Raw genomic sequence first — 21065 nt, 5'->3', positions numbered from 1 at the left:
ATTTTACTTATTCGTCAGTTCAGTGTTGGATTTCGTGGATTAACTTTTCCACCACATAAACAAAAAGTATTTCCTTATAATATTTATGATTTCACTGTGTGATAACTCCGCTTTGAGCTATAAATGTAGTGCAGCCTACGGGTTTTTCTGAAATTCTGCAAGACCAAAACTGCACGCAGAGTAAACATAATAGAACAGGAATGGCGAATTATTACTATGGCTCCACTACCTTATATGGAAATGATTATACCTCTGTTATACTGATACTGACAACGTCCTTGGCCGGGTCGGGAGGACTGACTTGTACAGCAACTCGGTTAGTGCCTGGTTCCTCAGTAACCTGACCAGTGGCAGTAAGCCTAAATATAGAGAAAAGTTTCAGTTATTTTACCAGTACAGCCAGCCTAAATATAGAGAGAAAAACTTCCAAGAACCTACTGTAAACTGACCAGTAGCAGTCAGCTAAAATTATAAAATACATTCTGTAACTGGATCAGTTACAGTCAGCCTTGATACAGAGGGAAACATGCGTGAACCTTTGCAAGTGACTGTTACCTCCGTTACTTCAGGCAAGTGTGGGTACCATAAATGAAATAATTCCACATCCTTTATGATGTGTTCAACCTACATCAGTCAGCTACCTTCACCACTTGCCCACAGATGCCCATAAAAACATGGTTAAACATAGGAAGTAACTTTAAACAAAGAAAACAGATAGGATTATAATTTTCTAAAAGAGCAGATCTACAAAAAGCAAATAAACAATGAATAGATGTATATTTTGTACTGGAAATCTTGTGAAAATTAATTAATATCAAAACAGTAGAAATCACAAGTTTCCTTAGCACAGGATCTTGAAAATAAATAGCCCAACAATGCGAACTGGCTTTTCTTAGAAAGTAAACCTCTAAATTGTATAAGAAGATTAGAATTTTAGAGTAGAACAAACAAAATCATACTTTCTAGACAATGAATCTGAAAAAATACTAAGCTGAGAACAAACCTCTTCCAGACAAAACCCTTACCACTGTGCTTTTATGGGAATTTTTTCTCAACTTGAATTTCTAACAGGATGGGTTTTGTCCACATGTTAAAATTAACAGGAAATGTATTGTCTTACCTTTAAAAAACAGTGGGATGGATTTTGTCAGCTTCATGAAGAATCGGTGAGAGGAGTTTTATCTTGAAGGTGCAACATTACCTGTTAGTCCTAAGACCTCCAGACTGGGTCACTCTGTCCTGAGCATCCTGTAACCTCTGCAACATCGCTCTCGCCTCTTCTGGTGAGTACAGGTCAATAAACAAGGGCATTCTCAACTGTCTGAAATAAACAGGTAACCAGTCAGTTGTTTTTAGTCTCCCTCTCACCAAAACTGTGCTACATTTCAACTGTATAAATATATAAAATATATAATAGTATTCATACCAGTACAAAAGTTCATGGAATCAAATTCAAAGGTCACAATGACCTTGACCTTTAACCAGTTACATAGGGTTCATCATATGTCTAGGAAGTATTGTCACAAATACAGGTTTTAAAAAGATCTATTAAACCATTTTCTCCATTCAAAGGTCACTTTGGCCTTGGTCTATTGCTAAGGGACCCTAAATATACAGTGTTCACCCTCAGTCTAGTGCCAATGTGCACAAAAAATTTAAGAATTACAAGTAAATGCATTCTGAAGATAATGAGCAGACAAACTTGCCGCATCAATGCTGACAAAAACAAAATATCAACATGTGTCTGCAACACCAAGCAAAGGACAAACAATTTGTAAAAAACGTCATTTCAGAAGAAATCAACATCATGAACATTTTCTTACTTCATTTTTAGAGCCATATAGACTGCTTCGTGTACCTTGGACCTTCTGTTAGACCTCCATGGGAATTCTACGTAAGCCCTGAAATAGTCGTTTTATGTTCTTGATTAACAAATTGACTTTTATATCTATTTACAATCACACTATGTTTGTAAACTTCACACACCCACACCCACACACAGCACTTAAATAAATGAGTTGGGTTTTACAGCGCATCGACACAAAAAGGTCATACATTGCCGAACACAACATTTAAAGTCATAAAAACATTTACCAAGGTATTTTTAGCATACATCAGTTCATTTAGCTTAAATAATAGGCTAAGAAGGCACTGAAGCACTCACCTGACCTACTTTTGACCCTAAATGACCTAGTTTCCAATCTGACACGAATTTCATTAGATTTCATGTAGACCAGATAGAAAATGTGGCCTCTTGAGTTTTAACAATGTTTTTTTTTATGATTTGACCAAGTGATCTAGTTTTTACCCCAGATAATCTAGTTTCAAACTTGACCTAGATTTTATAGACAAACATTCTTACCATATTTCATGAAAATCAGGTAGAAAATGTGTTTATCAAGTATTTTCTAAGACTTGATTTAGTGACCCAGTTTTTACTGTAGACAACCTTGTTTCTTTATTGACCTAGATTTCATAATGACATACATTCTGGCTAGGTTTCATGAAAGGTCAGTTACAAGATTTTTACCCTAGATGATCTAGTTTCTCACCTGACCTAGATTTCATAATGGCAAACATTAAGACCAGCTTTCATGTATAATAATTCAAGCAGAAAATGTGGCCTCTGTGGTCTTAACAAGATATTCCCATTATCTGACCTACTGACCTAGTTTTTATTATACAAAATGACCAATTTTCAAAATTACCTAGATTTCATTTAGACCCTCATTCTGATCATGTTTAATGCAGATTAGGTAGCAAGATTCTATTTTTTAAAACAAGAGGACCATGATGGTCCTGAATCGCTCACCTATCCCCACATGACCCAGTGTTGAACTGAGTATGACGTCGTTATTTCTATTATTTGACATAGTGACCTAGTTTTTGAGCACATGTGACCTAGATATCATCAAGATAAACAAGAGGACCATGATGGTCCTGAATCGCTCACCTATCCCCACATGACCCAGTGTTGAACTGAGTATGACGTCGTTATTTCTATTATTTGACATAGTGACCTAGTTTTTGAGCACATGTGACCTAGATATCATCAAGATAAAAAATTCTGACCAATTTTCATGAAGATCCATTGAAAAATATGGCCTCTAGAGAGGTCACAAGCTTTTTCTATTATTTGACCTAATGACCTAGTTTTTGAAGGCACGTGACCCACTTTTAAACTTGACCTAGATATCATCAAGGTGAACATTCTCACCAATTTTCAAGAAGATCTCATGAAAAATATGGCCTCTAGAGAGGTCACAAGGTTTTTCTATTTTTCGACCTACTGACCTAGTTTTTGACCGCACATGACCCAGTTACGAACCTGACCTAGATATCATCAAGCTGAATATTCTCACCAGTTTTCATGAAGATCCATTGAGAAATATGGCCTCTAGAGAGGTCACAAGGTTTTTCTATTTTTAGACCTACTGACCTAGTTTTTGACCCCACGTGACCCAGTTTCGAACCTGACCTAGATATCATCAAGGTGAACATTCTGACCAATATTCATGAAGATCTCATGAAAAATATGGCCTCTAGAGAGGTCACAAGGTTTTTCTATTTTTAGATCTACTGACCTAGTTTTTAACCCCACGTGACCCAGTTTCGAACTTGATCTAGATATCATCAAGGTAAACATTCTGACCAATTTTCCTGAAGATCCATTGAAAAATATGGCCTCTAGAGAGGTCACAAGGTTTTTCTATTTTTAGACCTACTGACCTAGTTTTTGACCGCATGTGACCCAGTTTCGAACTTGACCTAGATATCATCAAGGTGAACATTCTGACCAATTTTCATGAAGATCCATTGAGAAATATGGCCTCTAGAGAGGTCACAAGGTTTTTCTATTTTTAGACCTACTGACCTAGTTTTTGATCCAACATGACCCAGTATTGAACTTGACCTAGATATCATTAAGGTGAACATTCTGACCAACATTCATGAAGATCTCATGAAAAATATGGCCTCTAGAGAGGTCACAAGGTTTTCCTATTTTTAGATCTACTGACCTAGTTTTTACCCCCACGTGACCCAGTTTCGAACTTGACCTAGATATCATCAAGGTGAACATTCTGACCAATTTTCATTAAGATCCATTGAGAAATATGGCCTCTAGAGAGGTCACAAGGTTTTTCTATTTTTAGACCTAATGACCTAGTTTTTGACCCCACCTGACCCAGTTTCGAACTTGACCTAGATATCATCAAGGTGAACATTCTAAACAATATTCATGAAGATCTCATGAAAAATATGGCCTCTAGAGAGGTCACAAGGTTTTTCTATTTTTAGACCTACTGACCTAGTTTTTGACCCCACGTGACCCAGTTTCGAACTTGACCTAGATATCATCAAGGTGAACATTCTGACCAATTTTCATGAAGATCTTGTGAAATATATGGCCTCTAGAGAAGTCACAAGGTTTTTCTATTTTTAGACCTACTGACCTAGTTTTTGACGGCACGTGACCCAGTTTCGAACTTGACCTAGATATCATCAAGGTGAACATTCTGACCAACTTTCATAAAGATCCCATGAAAAATGTGACCTCTAGAGTGGTCACAAGCAAAAGTTTACGGACGGACGGACGGACGGACGCACGCACGCACGGACGGACGGACGACGGACGACGGACGCCGCGCGATCACAAAAGCTCACCTTGTCACTTTGTGACAGGTGAGCTAAAAATTCTGACCAATTTTCATGAAGATCCATTGAAAAATATGGCCTCTAGAGAGGTCACAAGGTTTTTCTATTATTTGACCTAATGACCTAGTTTTTGAAGGCACGTGACCCACTTTTAAACATGACCTAGATATCATCAAGGTGAACATTCTCACCAATTTTCATGAAGATCTCGTGAAAAATATGGCCTCTAGAGAGGTCACAAGGCTTTTCTATTTTTCGACCTACTGACCTAGTTTTTGACCGCACATGACCCAGTTACGAACCTGACCTAGATATCATCAAGATGAACATTCTCACCAATTTTCATGAAGATCCATTGAGAAATATGGCCTCTAGAGAGGTCACAAGGTTTTTCTATTTTTAGACCTACTGACCTAGTTTTTGACCCCACATGACCCACTTTCGAACTTGACCTAGATATCATCAAGGCAAACATTCTGACCAATATTCATGAAGATCTCATGAAAAATATGGCCTCTAGAGAGGTCACAAGGTTTTTCTATTTTTAGACCTACTGACCTAGTTTTTGACGGCACGTGACCCAGTTTTAAACTTGACCTAGATATCATCAAGGTAAAGAGTCTGACCAATTTTCATGAAGATCCATTGAGAAATATGGCCTCTAGAGAGGTCACAAGGTTTTTCTATTTTTAGACCTACTGACCTAGTTTTTGACCGCACGTGACCCAGTTTCGAACTTGACCTAGATATCATCAAGGCAAACATTCTGACCAATATTCATGAAGATCTCATGAAAAATTTGGCCTCTAGAGAGGTCACAAGGTTTTCTATTTCTAGACCTACTGACCTAGTTTTTGACTGCATGTGACTCAGTTTCGAACTTGACCTAGATATCATCAAGGTAAACATTCTGACCAATTTTCATGAAGATCCATTGAGAAATATAGCCTCTAGAGAGGTCACAAGGTTTTTCTATTTTTAGAACTACTGACCTAGTTTTTAACCCCACGTGACCCAGTTTCGAACTTGACCTAGATATCATCAAAGTGAACATTCTGACCAATTTTCATGAAGATCTCATGAAAAATATGGCCTCTAGAGAGGTCACAAGGTTTTTCTATTTTTAGACCTACTGACCTAGTTTTTGACCGCATGTGACCCAGTTTCGAACTTGACCTAGAATTTACCAAGATGAACATTCTGACCCATTTTCATAAAGATCCCATGAAAACTGTGACCTCTAGAGATGTCACAAGCAAAAGTTTACGCACGGACGGACGGACGACGGACGCTGTGCGATCAAAAAAGCTCACCTTGTCACTATGTGACAGGTGAGCTAAAAACATATACATGTAATAAATATATCTGTTTCATTATTAACAGGTATACAACAGCTTTAAAACTAAACCTTCAAATGTTCTTTTTACAAAGTATTAGTATAAGTATACCTTGTTTCCTCAAAGTAAGCTTTAGGATTGGCTCCACATTTACGGAACATGTCCTCCACTACTTGCTTGTACAGTGTTCCCTGATTGGCTGGCAAACCTTTCACCTATGTAATACATTATAACTTTAATCAATTATATCTGAACAAAATTTGTGAAAATCGAAGAAACAAACACACATGTTGCCTAAAATAGTTTATAAATCTTTCCACAACAGGGTTACAAAATGTATGAAGCTGGCCTGAAGGAAAGAACCTTGCAAATTTCCTTTCTCCTTCCAAAATTCATTTCCTCCATGTAAAATAAAACATGACTGGTTAGTGAACTGATAAATAACATAATTATGCTATCATGAAAAATTATACTATGCAATCATTAATTTTTTAGGCATGAAATTTTGTGGTTTTGGCAAAAACAGCCATCCATTTCATGGGGATATAAATTTGCAGTTTTCAACTTTTCAACCTACTACTATAAATGGGAATTTTACCACTTCGTTGAGATTTAATTCTGTAAATTAACCAACAATGAAGTCCTCAACGAATACTAATGATTTCACAGAATCAGGTTTCAAGCTTCGCTCTATGCTCTAGCCCGATACTGAATTCCTTGATGGCATTTATCCTGTATCCTATCACTGACATACCATGTAACTAATAATATCATATACACATACCATAACAGTGTTTAGAGGATCTCTACCCGACAGTGACTTGAGAGATTCCATCTCATCTATCTCACCTTTCACAAAGTAGTTCGGGTAGAAAGCTCCGCATAAGACTACCTGTAAAACAAATCACTGCACTTTGCAGACAAGAAACGTCTGTACATAAACCAAGAGCTGTTTGTAAACACAAATGCCCCTATGATGGATTGTTGGAGGCAAGTGGGTACGTAATTTTGTCATGCTGTGAAAACAGCAGTCATCTAATGACAATACTATGACAATTGACACCTGAAGCATTCTTTAATTATCCAGCGGTAACCATTTTCAGTCTAAGTCACTGTGACCTTTACCTTTGACCTATTAACTGCTAAAACAATAGGGTCATGTACAGATCACAGGCAATCATCCTGACCATTCAGCCACAGCTACAATAGTAATATCATACCTTGCAAACATACTCAAAATTTCAAATTCGTGAAATTTTGACCCAGCGAAAATATGTGCTTTTACAGAATATCAGTAACCTATCAAATAAAGTGTTCTTAAGTTCATACTTTACTATATCACCATAGCTCAGTTACACTTATGGTTAAAAGTTTAATGATCATCAACAAACACTGGGTTCAACAAATTCTTAGCAACTAATCCTGTAGGTTGAGCTGCCTGGATATTTCACTCATTGAACTACAATTTGTACTCATCCTGCAATTCACCTAGTAAAAGAAATCCATTTTTACAGACAGTGTCTATTCTGAAGTTTATTTAAAACGGTACATACCCGAATCTTGTTCTGGACTATCAAGCATCTTGCTAATGCGACCATAATGCTGTACCGGAATAAAGCGGGACAGACTTTTAGAGTTTCGAACAGCATATCAACTTCTGTTTATATCTTCTAGCTATCTCACTACTGCACAGCTTAGTTATAATCAAATTTAATATACTCTTGATGAAAAATCGCACTAGTCATGCAGGATGAGTACTACAGCAAGTTCCACTCGCCCGGAGCTGATTTTTACTTGTATTTATAAGCAGACAAGTGGATTTGTCGAACACTGAAACCTCACAAAATTTCACCAACAGTTAGTTTACCTTGAGCAGGAGTTTTTCCTGGTCATCTGTGAGTTTGTTGACATATCGAGGAGCATGCTGAGGTTTGATAATGTTGAACTTCATCAACCTCTTCTCAATGTCTTTGATCAGCACCTGGATCTACATATTGCCAAGTACATGTAATAAATGCACAAGATAATAATTATACAAAATACAGATTTTAAATCCTATGTACATTTCTTAATCATTTTCATGTTTTGTAAAAGTTTTTCACCAAGAAGACGATAATTTTACATGTCAGTTTGCAATTTCAGAGTTATATAATGTTTAACGATACTTTAATACAGTGGTTGCATTGCAGTCTGAAATATTTTTGTTCTGAAATAGTTTTCTAAACAAGCTCTATCGAATAACATTTTTGAGAGAAATTGGGTCATGAAGATCTATAGTAAAATGTACACTATATCTTAAAAGTCACTTCTTATTTATGTTCTTAACCCTTATCATGCTGGACACGACTTATTCTGCCTTTGCGACCAGTGCAGATCATGATCAGCCTGCACATCCGTGCAGTCTGATCATGACCTGCACTGTTCGCCATTCAGTCTGTATCTTTTTTGGCCTGCACCCCTTTTAACTAGGGCTGTCATTGATTGGGTCTTTTGCATATCGACGATACCGATATATCGGAAGACAAATATCGACGATACATCGATATATCGATTATTAAGTTAGATTAACAATCTCTTTGTTTATGGGCATGCTATATACCTTCTTGTTAATGTTATGTCTTTTTTTGCCTACTTTTTATATTACTGTTTAATTGTGTTGTATTTGTATCTATGAAATAAATAAAATAATTGAAAATTAATGAAATCTTTTATAGATCTTCATTGTGCCTTCACTCCTCTTTTGCATTTATCCTACTTTACAACCTAGTAAACTATAATACCAGGCACTGGAGTTGGGTTTCAAACAGCTAAAATTCTGCATTTCTCTTCCACAGATATCTGTTTATTTATTAAAAAAATGAATTAATTTATTTACAATGTTTTTATGTTTTTATTTATTTTTAGCCTGTTTCATACCCTGTCTTAAATTTTACCTTGCACAAGTTTACATTCGGATTCGGTACTGGCACCGCGTGTTTTTTTTTTTTTTTTGTTTGTTGTTGTTTTTTTTGTTTTCTTTTTTAACTTCTGCCCAAGTTTTCAATGGGCCTCAAATTTGTAGTGTTTGACTGTTTGTTTGTTGTACTGAAAGGCATGTTTAAGCAACACCCTGTGTTTCTACGAACCCAAACAAAGCTTTTCCTTCCGTCTTTTGACTGTTTTTCCACTATTTAAGCCGGCGACGGCTTCCTCTTCGGCCATCTTTGATTGTTATTGTTACGGGCACTAGCTAAATTCTGTACCTTTTACTGAGTGATCAGCTATACGCGATCAAGTAAAAAGCCGAGATTGACATAGAAACAGTATATATACTCTATGTTTTTACATGCACAAACAACGAAGCGACCTTTCAAGACAGGACAGCGTAACTTTTTGCAAATAGATTCTGAAGTTGAGCCCTTTTTACTTCTACCCATATAGGTAGTTCCGGCTAGTGGGAAAAGACTGCTACGGTACAAGTTTAGACATGACCTTTTTTTGACAACTTCGTTACTTTCGGTACATTTTTGCAGGCAGAAAAAGTTGTTTTATAGGGTCTGAGTGTTTATCTAGACAGTTGTTTTTTCTCTCTGTAAAATATCGATTTTTGAAAATGGGAATCGATAATCGATCGACCAAAAAATATCGTTGATACATCGATATCGTTTCTATCGATGACAGCCCTACTTTTAACAGTTAATGGTATTGTCCAAACTGAAAGATGGACAAGTTCATTACAGACATTTAGCCGGGTAATGATTAATACAGTGGTTGCATTGCAGTCTGGAATATTTTTGTTCTGAAACAAGCTAGATCAAATAACATTTTTGAGAGAAATTGGGTCATGAAATTCTATAGTAAAATGTACACTATATGTATATCTTAACGGTCACTTCTAATTTATGTTCTTAAAATGCAATACAGTGTAATCGTTATACTAATTAATTCAGACAGGTTATAACACTGAGGTAAAATTTCATATACTTCAAATGTGAGTACCACAATACCATACCTCTTTCAGTCTACGAATCTGTAGATAGTACTGTTTACCCCATCCCACTTCACCTCCACCTCCAGCTCTCTTAAACTCTCCCTGCTCCCTCTTCCTTTCCCATGTCTGAAAAATATGTTTCCTGAGAATATCTTATACATAAAAACCTCTTACTGCAGCAAAGACGGACAAGAAACAGTACTACAAATACATAGTCAAACCTGTATTAAGCAGAAAGTCAAGGAAGCAAAACAATCTGGCTCATAAGACAGGTAGCTGTTTAAGACAAGTTTATACTAGAACAAAAAGTCAGTATGTGAAGTAAGCCAACTGACTGCTTTGGGCAAGTGACTGCTGCATACAGGTGACTGCTAAGGCAAGTTCAACTAATTAATTATGTTATTATTTTGTTAGGTTTTAAGTTACACTGACATACTTCAGGTCATATGGCAGCCCAAGATACCTGTCCATTTATTACTTCAAGCTGTACCTTGATTCCTCACTAGCAGAACTGTGCATGGTGGGATGCTACAAAGGCAAGGCACGAATGAACACTCAGACAAGGATACGCCTTACATGAACGAACTTGGCTAAATACAAAACATGGCTGGCATATGCACAATTTATGTTTTCAACAGTGATTTATGAATACTTTATTCTCAGTCAATGAAAAACTATGATTTGCAGTCCACTCTGGTCAGTATACAAATAGCCTTACCTTGTATGCATTGAGTATAGCAATCGAGTCGCTCTGAGAGCCATTAGCCCACTCTAACTTGTGTCTGTAAAAATTGTAACTACATTTATTTACCAGAAGTCAATAATCATATCACTTACAAAAGGCAATAAAACTGTAACAAGAAGACTTTTGCCTGATATCCAGGCAAACTGAAATACACAGACAATGGACGAACATTTCATGATATAACTGCAGCATCAAGTTGTATGACGTACACTAATGAGCAAGAATTCTTATATCATGATCCTATAGGGCTGATCTCAAACGTATACTTCGCTTATCAATTTCAATCAAGTATTATGATCTCGTGATTTTCCTTTCTATCATGGTACCTCTCTAACCAAAATAACCTCTGAACCAAACATGAACTTCAGTTTTAAGGACTTTCTAGTTAAGAAGTTATTTTCAATAGAAGGAAAGTGTTTTGCACTAAGACAATCGTTCAGGTTGGTTTGCTTTTCACTTTTGGGGTGTTTTTCAACTTGGAGTGGTTTTCACTTTTGGAGTTGTTTTGACTTTTGGGGAGTGTTTTTCTATTTTGGAGTGGTTTTCACTTTTAGAGTGGTTTTCACTTATTATGTTTTCTCTTTAATATCACACAAGCAACTTCAATTATGCAAGCAAAACAAATTCAACCTCATACTAAATGAAAACGAAACAAATTTCACAGTTAGATCAGAACATTACCTGTAGGCCTCAAGTCTAAGCTTGAATGGTTGAGCAAACACACTCTTCAGGGACATGGCTGCCCCTATAATCAGGCACTCATCCAGCAGTCCGAACACATGGCCGAGCATGAGCAACTTGCCGATCTTAGTGTCCAACGGAAGTTCTGCAAGAACTCGACCAACAAATGTCAGTTCTCCATCATGCCTGTTGCCGTACCCTTGAGTTGACAGAGCACCAACCTAGGTATGAAAGAACATGAAATAGTATGTTATGATTTTTGTTATTCTGTGAAAATTACTCTTGAATGACAAGTGCTTTTGAGCTTCTATGCCTCGAATACCTTGTTCATTTTTGTTATTTCTTCAAATATGTACAAGAAGAAGAATCAACCTAAGGGATCAGGTAGTTTTGTATGAGGGTGATTAAAAACATATAAACAAGCATAGCTGTCAACACTGCAGTCCTACAATTCAAGCTCTTAACATTTTTCAAATATTTCCCTTATATCAAACTATCTGGTAACATATGACTATGCTGTTTGGTCAAAGACCACCAACTCCAAAACATACAGGGAACTTACTGGACATAAGGCAATAATAAACCTGGGAATAAGGTAATGTTAAGTCCATTCTGACTGGTCAGTAATGCAAACAAACCCAAGAAGTGATATTTTTTTCTTGTAAACTGAACCGTTTTTCTGCATTTTCAGTATTTTCTTGAACATTTTGAACAGTATTTTCTTGTACATTTTGAACAGTGTTTTCTCATACATTATGACAATACTTGCTACAACTGATGTGTATTAAAAGAAGTTTCATGAAACGGTGCTTTCCTGCAATGCCAACCATGTAAACAGGGGGTCATGTCATTCACTCAATAATAAATCCAAGAATCACAATGCATAAGTTTTTCGTTCGTTATTTTAGCCAAACTAAGACAGTTCTTGAAGAAAATGTGAGTAAATATACACATTTCAATTTATGGAAGACCATAATGATACAATGGAAGTCTGTGGGAAAACAACTGATAATCTTTAACCGTTTAGGAAATTAACGACCAAACACAAACCTGACTGCCGCTAAGGCTTAAAACATGTAAATTTATCATCAGCCATTTGCCATCTATACCGGTTTGGTATACATGTATTCAATACAAAGTAAAGATATTGTATCCAATATCAGAAAATAAGCAAGTTAATGTTGTTTATCTTATGAAGATGAAGAAGTATGAGGACTATACCTCTTTAAGCACGAGTATATTCCTTTCTATATCATCCAGATTTGGTGGCGACAATGCCAGTGCAAGGATAGCCTTTGGTTCTCCAAGATCTAGAACTTTTACTTGTAATATCAGCTTGTCTAGTGGACATCTCTGAAAACAATTCACATTATCTTTATTTTGTCAGAATTTAATCATTCAATTCTGTTGGTATAAAATTTCTTGGTATTGCCCAAAATGGATAATGTAAAATCAGATATATATCTGCAAGTTCAACAAATTGTCTTAATTTCGCATTTTTTATTATTTCACAAAAACAGTTCCTGCAAAAACTCCAGGTTTAATTACATTTATTGGAAAAAATTACAGCTTACATAAATAAATCTTGCGTAACTGTTTTTAAATTTATTACACAAAAATTTGGTCACCTGAAAAAATCAAATTCCAGAGTATTTCATGGAGACATGAATTTTCTAATTTTAAATATACTATTGATGGGATTTTCATTTGCTTGGTAGAATATAACATGCGGATTTGCAAGACCACAAACTACTTGTCACAAATATAAAAGATTCAATATTATTTCTCAGAAATGTAAATCAAAACTGAGATAGACTGAGAAAACATATAAAATTTTTTTGCTGTCTTATAAAACAGATTTTTTATGTTGAATTTTCTGATTATTTTCATCATTTAATTAATCCAAACATAAGACATTTCACCATCTCGATATTTTATAGTAAACAATTCAAATATTTTATGAAGAAGTTTGTTACAGTATAAAATGAACCACGCATACTTGTATATAAGCCGCACCAACAGTGCGATTGCAACCAGCATGGATCCAGACCAGCCTGGGCATCCACGTAGTCTGGTCAGGATCCATACTGTTTGCTTTCAAAGCCAACTGCAATTAGACAAACCATTAGCGAACAGCATGGATCCTGACCAGACTGCGCGGACGCGCAGGCTGGTCTGGATCCATGTTGGTCGCAAACGCACTATGTTGGTTTTCTCATGGCTCGGCTCATATACATATAGCTGAAAACACTCCTTTCTAAATAGTTATGTGAATGTGTGTATAAGTATTTACCTGCATTTCTGGTGTACTGTAGTCTGGTAAACGGTTTTCATAGAAATGCCTTGTAACCAGTCGGTAGACACGGCCATTAGACACACGCCCAGCACGACCTGATAAACACAAAACTATCCATCAAATATCTCCGGATTTACTTATATATAAACATGAACTAACAATATACAAAGGATATTGTGTGTGTTTCAGTGCCAGATTGAAATCTTTCATTGAATGAACACCAGACACAAAATTTTCAAAAAAATTTAAATGTAAAATCTGGCTTTCAACAGTGAAACAATTTAATCTTACATGTAAAACAAACAGATTAAGTTATTTCATGTCTTTCAATGGTGTTAACAAAATTTTACCCATTTGTGAGAAATCTGCTTACATGCAAAACTTTCACAGAACTTCAATGTTAAAAAGAGGAGTATTTTGACGACATAAAAGCTAGTTATGTTACTCGCCTTGTGAGGTAATCTCCTGATGCCAAAGACATGTGCAGAGTATAAAAGCGTTCAGTCTGGTGGTTTCTGAGAAATCTGCTTACATGCAAACCTTTAACTCAAATTTCTAACTTACAAGGTGGCATAATATGGAAAAAAAAAATTAAAAGCCAGAGTTATGTAACTTGCCACATTAAGTCAGCTCATGATGCTGAAGTCATGTGTGAAGTTTGAAAGCAATTGGATGGAAAATTTTGTAGACAAATTCCAAACAATTATAAGTTTACTGTGAAACAATTTCATTGTGTGGACAAAAAAAAAATACAATGAAATCATCTGATATTGTGAACATAAAATTTAGCAGAAAAACACAAAAATGCCTTTTTCGTGGGGACAAGAATTTGCAGAGATCAAACTCAAGAAAGAAGTTCATTTCTTTCTTGGGATTAAGTTTCTTGGATTGACTCTACCAAAATTTTCACAAAAACTAGAATTAAAGTAATTTCACATTTTGCAGGCAAATTTTTTTTTTTTAAAGAATCCAAGTCTCACCTTTCCTTTGAGTACAGTTTGCCTTTGATGCCCAATGTATCTGAAGACTTGTATAGTTGGTGTCAAAATCACAGACGAGATTCTTTGTCAGACAGAAGTCTATCACTGAAACAATGATAATAAACTGTTCCATAAGTAAAATAAATCTCTCTTTACACATCCTCCTGGAAGGTATCAATCTCCCCAAGGTTATGAGAAAAGAGAAGCTATTTTCCTATTAAATGCCAAGTGACAAGCAAGAGAGCTCCTGGTAACATTTTTTTATGTCTTTAGACATCAGGGAGCAAACCCATGACTTCTGGCACTTGTTTCAGGCACTATACCTCTAGGCTACTAACTTCTAATCTCACTCAGACCCAGAACATCAATGAATTGTTGTGCATATATAATTCATAGTAGCTACCAGCAACCCATACAGGCAATTTTTCAAGAAGACTATTAGTCATTTCAGTTAGAGGTTACAGCAAAACATTCCAATTTCCAAGAAGCTCTGCTGGGGCGCTTATTGGTTGGGGGCTCATACTCAGCAGCCCTGGTTTTGTGGTCTTGTTCTCTGAAGTAAACCAATTGTTATCATTCAAATTAAGTATTCTGACAAGTGCATTAAACCACTGATTCTTTCCATGAAGATAAGAACAGGTTATCTATACAAACCATATTTGATATCAGGCACTGTAATGGAGCTTTCTGCAATATTTGTGGACAGTATCACCTTCCTGAACCCAGTACTCGGCTGACTGAATACCTGCGCTTGCTCTTCCATTGTAATAGTGGAATGAAGAGGAATCAGTCGCAACCTGTGAAATGTAACTTACACTAGAGATGAATTTTGCTTAAGTCTTTCTTTCAATTAAACATCACAGCAGAAATTCAGAACTTGTGTTAAGTAACTAGGACTTGCATACTTCAAATTCATGTTGTACTGAGATTAATACTTTACATCTGTTGCTGGAACATAAGTCACATCAATAAAATGCTGGTTAAATGACAGCTTTACAGATTTTGATGAAGGAGAAAGACCCAAAAAGACTTTCTGGACAATTACAGAGGTACAGGTAGGCATCTTGATAAAACCAGTTATGTTCAGTAAGCCGGCTGAAAAGTTTACGCCGGAGATTTTACCTTCTGTCTGTATTAATCACAGTTCCCAAAATACAGGGCTCCAAGTACAATGTATTACCACTCTATCATCAATTTTCAAACCTACCATCCTGCCATTCCTTAAATTAAGAAACAAAATTAATCTGCTACACTGCTACTCTGAATCAAACAAAGTTTGAACTTACTGATGTTTTGCACTGAGTTTAAAAAGAGCTTCTTCAAGGGAGGTAATCTCAGCTAAACCTGTAAATGAATAGAAGATAAAATTCAATTTCATCATTCTCTCAAGATAATATCTGATTCATTAAAACAAAAACTTGCCTACCAAAATTGACTACTGACTCTTTTAATTGATACAATCACTCTTTCTCTGTTGAACACAATCACTCTTTTAGTTGGATACAATCACTCTTTCTCTGTAGGACACAATCACTCTTTTAGTTGGATACAATCACTCTTTAAGTAGGACACAATCACTCTTTGAGTTGGATACAATCACTCATTTAGTTGGATACAATCACTCTTTCTCAGTTGGATACAATCACTCTTTCTTGTTGGATACAATCACTCTTTCTTAGTTGGATACAATCACTCTTTCTCTGTTGGACACAATCACTCTTTTAGTTGGATACAATCACTCTTTCTCTGTTGGACACAATCACTCTTTTAGTTGGACACAATCACTCTTTTAATTGGACACATTTACCCTTTCTCTGTTGGATACAATCACTCTTTTAGTTGGATACAATCACTCTTACTCAGTTGGATACAATCACTCTTTTTCAGTTGGATACAATGGTGTTTTACAAATCTTAAAAATTTCAACAGTATTTGTAGAAAGTCACACAAGAACCATTTCTGTAAATCTATTTTAAAATCTGGCTAGCAGTTTCACACAAGATTTTTTAAGTTTCCACTATATTCATATAGGGAAAAGTGTCCACTCCCTCTGGCGGCCAGGTTTTTTGACGAATCGGTATAATTTGAACAATCTTGGTAGATGGTCACACATGGACTATTTGCGTAAAATTACTGTAAAATCTGGCTAGCAGTTTCACACAAGACGTTTTTTTTAATTTCCACTATATACATATATGGAAAAGTGACCACGATCCCTGGCAGCCATGTTTTTTGACAAATCAGTATAATTTGAACAATCTTGGTAGAGGGTCAAACAAGGACCATTTATGTAAAATTATTTTAAAATCTGACTAGCAGTTTCCAAAAGACATTTTTTTAATTTCCACTATGTACATATAGGGAAAAGTGACCATGATCCCTGGCAGCCATGTTTTTTGACGAATCGGTACAATTTGAACAATCTTGGTAGAGGGTCAAACAAGGACCATTTGCGTAAAATTATTTTAAAATCTGACTAGCAGTTTCACACAAGACATTTCTTTAATTTCCACTATATACATATAGGGAAAAGTGACCATGATCCCTGGCGGCCATGTTTTTTGACAAATCAAAATAATTTGAACAATCTTGGTACAGGGTCAAACAAGGACCACTTGAGTAAAGAAGATTTTTTTTTAATTTCCACTAAATACATGTAAGGAAAAGTGACCATGCCCCCTCCCATGGTGGCCATGTTTTTTGACAAATCAGTATAATTTGAATTATCTTTGTAGAGGGTAACATAAGGATCATTTGTGTGAAATTATTTCAAAATCGGATCATCAGTTTAGGAGGAGATGTCGTTTGAAGCCCCTATGTGCAACCAAGTGGAACCATTTGAACAACTTTGGTAAAGGACTACCAAAGGAACATCCATGCCAAATTTCATCAAAATCCATTCTGTGGTTTTGGAGGAGATGTCTTTTAAACACAATTGTTGATGACGGACAGATGCACAACGGACGAAGCGTGATCACAATAGCACACCATGAGCATTGCTCAGGTGAGCTAACAAGTAAGAGGGCAGATTTATGGTTCTTGCATGCAAAACATGGTCATGTCATGCTAACTATTTGTGCCAAGTTTATTTTAAATCTGTCTGTGATTGTCAAAGTTATAGACCAGGCACAAAATATGAACAGATGGGTGTAAAGAAACTATGCCATGCTTTTGCAAATCAAAATACTGCAGCACAACTTGAATATTCACATACCTGGCAGAAACACAAGAACAGTTCCTCTGATTGGTGCAAATCCTGTGGCATCATTAAGCCTGCAAACAAGAGGAATACTGATCATTTATATCATCACAAATAATTTTCATGAAATTATTCATGACTACTGCAATAAAATCTTCAGTGAAAATCTGGCAAGCAGTAGCGAGAAGAAACTGTCTTTCTTCCTTTTAACCATTTTTGTGGACTGTCTTTAACAGACTAATACTGGTGCAGTTTAAAATGGAAAATTGCTTACACACAGTAGTGAAGCTTCAAAGAATTTGCATCAAGCGAATGGAAAAGTATAATTTTAAGCATGTAATATCTACTCCATAAATAACTTTTTGGAGTCACAATTCTTAAATGTCACATGTATTTTTACCAATGTTCATCACAATTCCGACAGCCAAAGGTTTAAAACTGCTGTCTTTAAACAAAGTTGTTTAAAAATTGTTATACAGTGTAACACAAAAAGCAAACAGGAGCTGTTTGTTAAGCATATATGCACCCCATGATGGTCTGTTGAAGGCAACATTTCATCTTTATCTAAATATTATAACATACCCTTGCTCCTTTTCCTCCAGTTTATCAAACTGCTGAATAAGTTCCACAGCCAGGTTACGAGCTTCATGAGTAATGTGTGGATCACTTTCCTCCAGTGGAGGTACCTGAAATAAATGTACAAAAACACATAAACAACATCCCCATCGAAGTTATGAGTTTTGTGTTATAAGTGTGAGGATACCATTCCTTTAGTGAAAGTAACAACAAGTACATAAACACATAAAAAAGTTCTGCAGAGAAAAAATTGTGTGCAAACAAGGCAATTTGGTGCTGTTAATACATTATTTTTTTTAAAATGCTTTCCCAGGGACGTATATGTATTTCTCCGCAGACTGACATCTGGTATCTGTGTCTTCCCTAATACCCTCTTTTTTAGCATGAAAGATGCAGTCTTAAGCATTAAATGTTTTGTGACAGTTACCAACGCCAAATGCACTGCACCCAACAATGTTCGTACTTGCTTCTTCCCTAGTTAAACACTTTCCTTCTAGAACTCAGTATCGTTTCAGTTTTTGTAGATAACCGTGAATAACTTTAGGACTCGGTCACAAACATTTCCGTGGGCTTCTGCAGACATTAATACCCAAAAAAAATGTGTATTATCCCTACATTCAACCAGGCTTAATGTAAATAAGATAAAATACATCATCAGGAATGGTAACAAGGTCTTTCTATCATTTGATCTAGAGACCTACTTTTCAATTCCAGATGACCTTGAGTATTGAAACAAGAGGGTCATGATGACCCTGGATCGCTCACCTGAGAAATATTAGCTACATGTTTCAAATGTCAAACTGATGATTTTTAGAAATTTTTTGGAAGATTTTCCGATGTACAATCAAGTAACCCCTGGGGCGGGGCCAATTTTAACCCATGGTCATGATTTCTACAAAGTTTTAAGAAGTCTACTAGGCAATGTTACATATCAAATATCTAAGATCTAGGCCTTCTGGTTTATTTTTAGCAAATTTATGAAGTTTTCCCTATGTGCAATCAAGTTACCCCTGGGGCTGAGTCAATTTGACCCGGCGGGGGGGGGGGGGGGGGTCAAGATTTGAATAAATTTTGTAGAAGTCTACTAGGCAATGCTACATGTCAAATATCTAAGCTCTAGGCCTTCTGGTTTATTTTTAGAAGATTTTTGAAGATTTTTCTATGTACAATCAAGTAACCCCATGGGGCGGGGTCAATTTGACCCTGGGGGTCATGATTTGAACAAATTTTGTAGAGGTCCACTAGGCAATGCTACAAGCGAAATATCTAAGCTCTAGGCCTTCTGATTTATTTTAAGAAAATTTTTGAAGAGTTTCCTATGTAAAATCAAGTGAACCCATGGGGCGGGGTCAATTTGACCCCAGGGGTCATGATTTGAACAAATTTTGTAGAGGTCTACTAGGCAATGCTACATGTCAAATATCTAAGCTCTAGGCCTTCTAGTTTATTTTTAGATTTTTCTATGTACAATCAAGTAACCCCATGGGGCGGGGTCAATTTGACCCTGGGGGTCATGATTTGAACAAATTTTGTAGAGGTCCATTAGGCAATGCTTCATGTCAAATATCTAAGCTCTAGGCCTTCTGGTTTATTTTTAGAAATTTTTTGAAGATTTTCTTATGTAAAATCAAGTGACCCCGGGGGTCATGATTTGAACAAATTTTGTAGAGGTCCACTAGGAAATGCTACATGTCAAATATCTAAGCTCTAGGCCTTCTGGTTTATTTTTAGAAATTTTTTGAAGATTTTTCTATGTAAAATCAAGTGACCCCTGGGATGGGGTCAATTTTGACCCCGGGGTCATGATTTGAACAAATTTAGTAGAGGTCCACTAGGCAATGCTACATGTCAAATATCTAAGCTCTAGGGCTTCTGGATTTTGAGAAGAAGATTTTTTAAGATTTTCCAATGTAAAATCAAGTGACCCCTGGGGCGGGGTCAATTTTGACCCTGGGGTCATGATTTGAACAAACTTGGTAGAGGTCCACTAGGCAATGCTTCATACCAAATATCTAAGCTCTAGGCTTCTGATTTTTGAGAAGAAGATTTTTAAAGCTTTTCCTTTCGGTTGCCATGGCAACCAGAGTTCAGTATGGAATTCAATTCTTTGAACAATTTTTAAAGAGAACCATCCGTGGAACATCCCTGTGAAGTTTCATCAAAATTGGCCTGGTGGTTTAGGAGGAGATGTTGTTTAAAGGAAAGTGTGGACGGACACCGGACAGACGGACGCTGGACGGTGAGCGATCACAATAGCTCACCCCGAGCACTTTGTGCTCAGGTGAGCTAAAAAGAATAATTTATAAGACATGAGAAGAGACACTGGACAATCACAATTAAAATAGTTATGATTTTTTTTTTTTTTTTTTTTTTTACATTCTACTCAAACAATAGACGATGCACTGTGATCTGTAATGTAAGAATTGCTGGTGGGTCAATCAACAGGTCTTCAATCTAGTGTTTATTCTTAAATACTGGAGGAGACACTGGTTAATGAGATGTAAAATACTACTGGTATGTGACACTTTTGTTCGATACTGTATCTATACAATTTTATCATAATTGAACAATGATCAAAATGCAAATTGTTTTAAATGAAAGATAACTGCTATCTTGCTCTTGCAG

At 36.1% G+C, this 21065-nt stretch overlaps 1 protein-coding gene across 1 annotated transcript in view; it reads right to left on the bottom strand.

Annotated features, from left to right (window-relative positions):
• LOC123535473 (ATP-dependent RNA helicase TDRD9-like) overlaps window positions 1-21065 on the bottom strand; it is a 115011-nt gene that overhangs the window by 69162 nt on the left and 24784 nt on the right. The window contains exons 7-22 of the mRNA XM_053549733.1: window positions 18447-18550; window positions 17880-17938; window positions 15952-16009; window positions 15320-15462; window positions 14666-14770; window positions 13683-13780; window positions 12611-12742; window positions 11390-11610; window positions 10682-10745; window positions 9985-10089; window positions 7861-7980; window positions 6778-6885; window positions 6105-6208; window positions 1824-1901; window positions 1202-1321; window positions 251-359 (exon numbers count right to left, since the gene is read on the bottom strand). Of these exons, the coding sequence (XP_053405708.1) occupies window positions 251-359; window positions 1202-1321; window positions 1824-1901; window positions 6105-6208; window positions 6778-6885; window positions 7861-7980; window positions 9985-10089; window positions 10682-10745; window positions 11390-11610; window positions 12611-12742; window positions 13683-13780; window positions 14666-14770; window positions 15320-15462; window positions 15952-16009; window positions 17880-17938; window positions 18447-18550 (1728 nt within the window). The remainder of the gene's footprint in view (window positions 1-250; window positions 360-1201; window positions 1322-1823; window positions 1902-6104; window positions 6209-6777; window positions 6886-7860; window positions 7981-9984; window positions 10090-10681; window positions 10746-11389; window positions 11611-12610; window positions 12743-13682; window positions 13781-14665; window positions 14771-15319; window positions 15463-15951; window positions 16010-17879; window positions 17939-18446; window positions 18551-21065) is intronic.

Source organism: Mercenaria mercenaria, chromosome 1 (genome assembly GCF_021730395.1).
Source record: "Mercenaria mercenaria strain notata chromosome 1, MADL_Memer_1, whole genome shotgun sequence".
Classification (NCBI taxonomy): domain Eukaryota; kingdom Metazoa; phylum Mollusca; class Bivalvia; order Venerida; family Veneridae; genus Mercenaria; species Mercenaria mercenaria.
The sequence above is the reverse complement of the archived record's forward strand: the minus strand, read 5'-3'. Positions and strand labels throughout refer to the sequence as shown.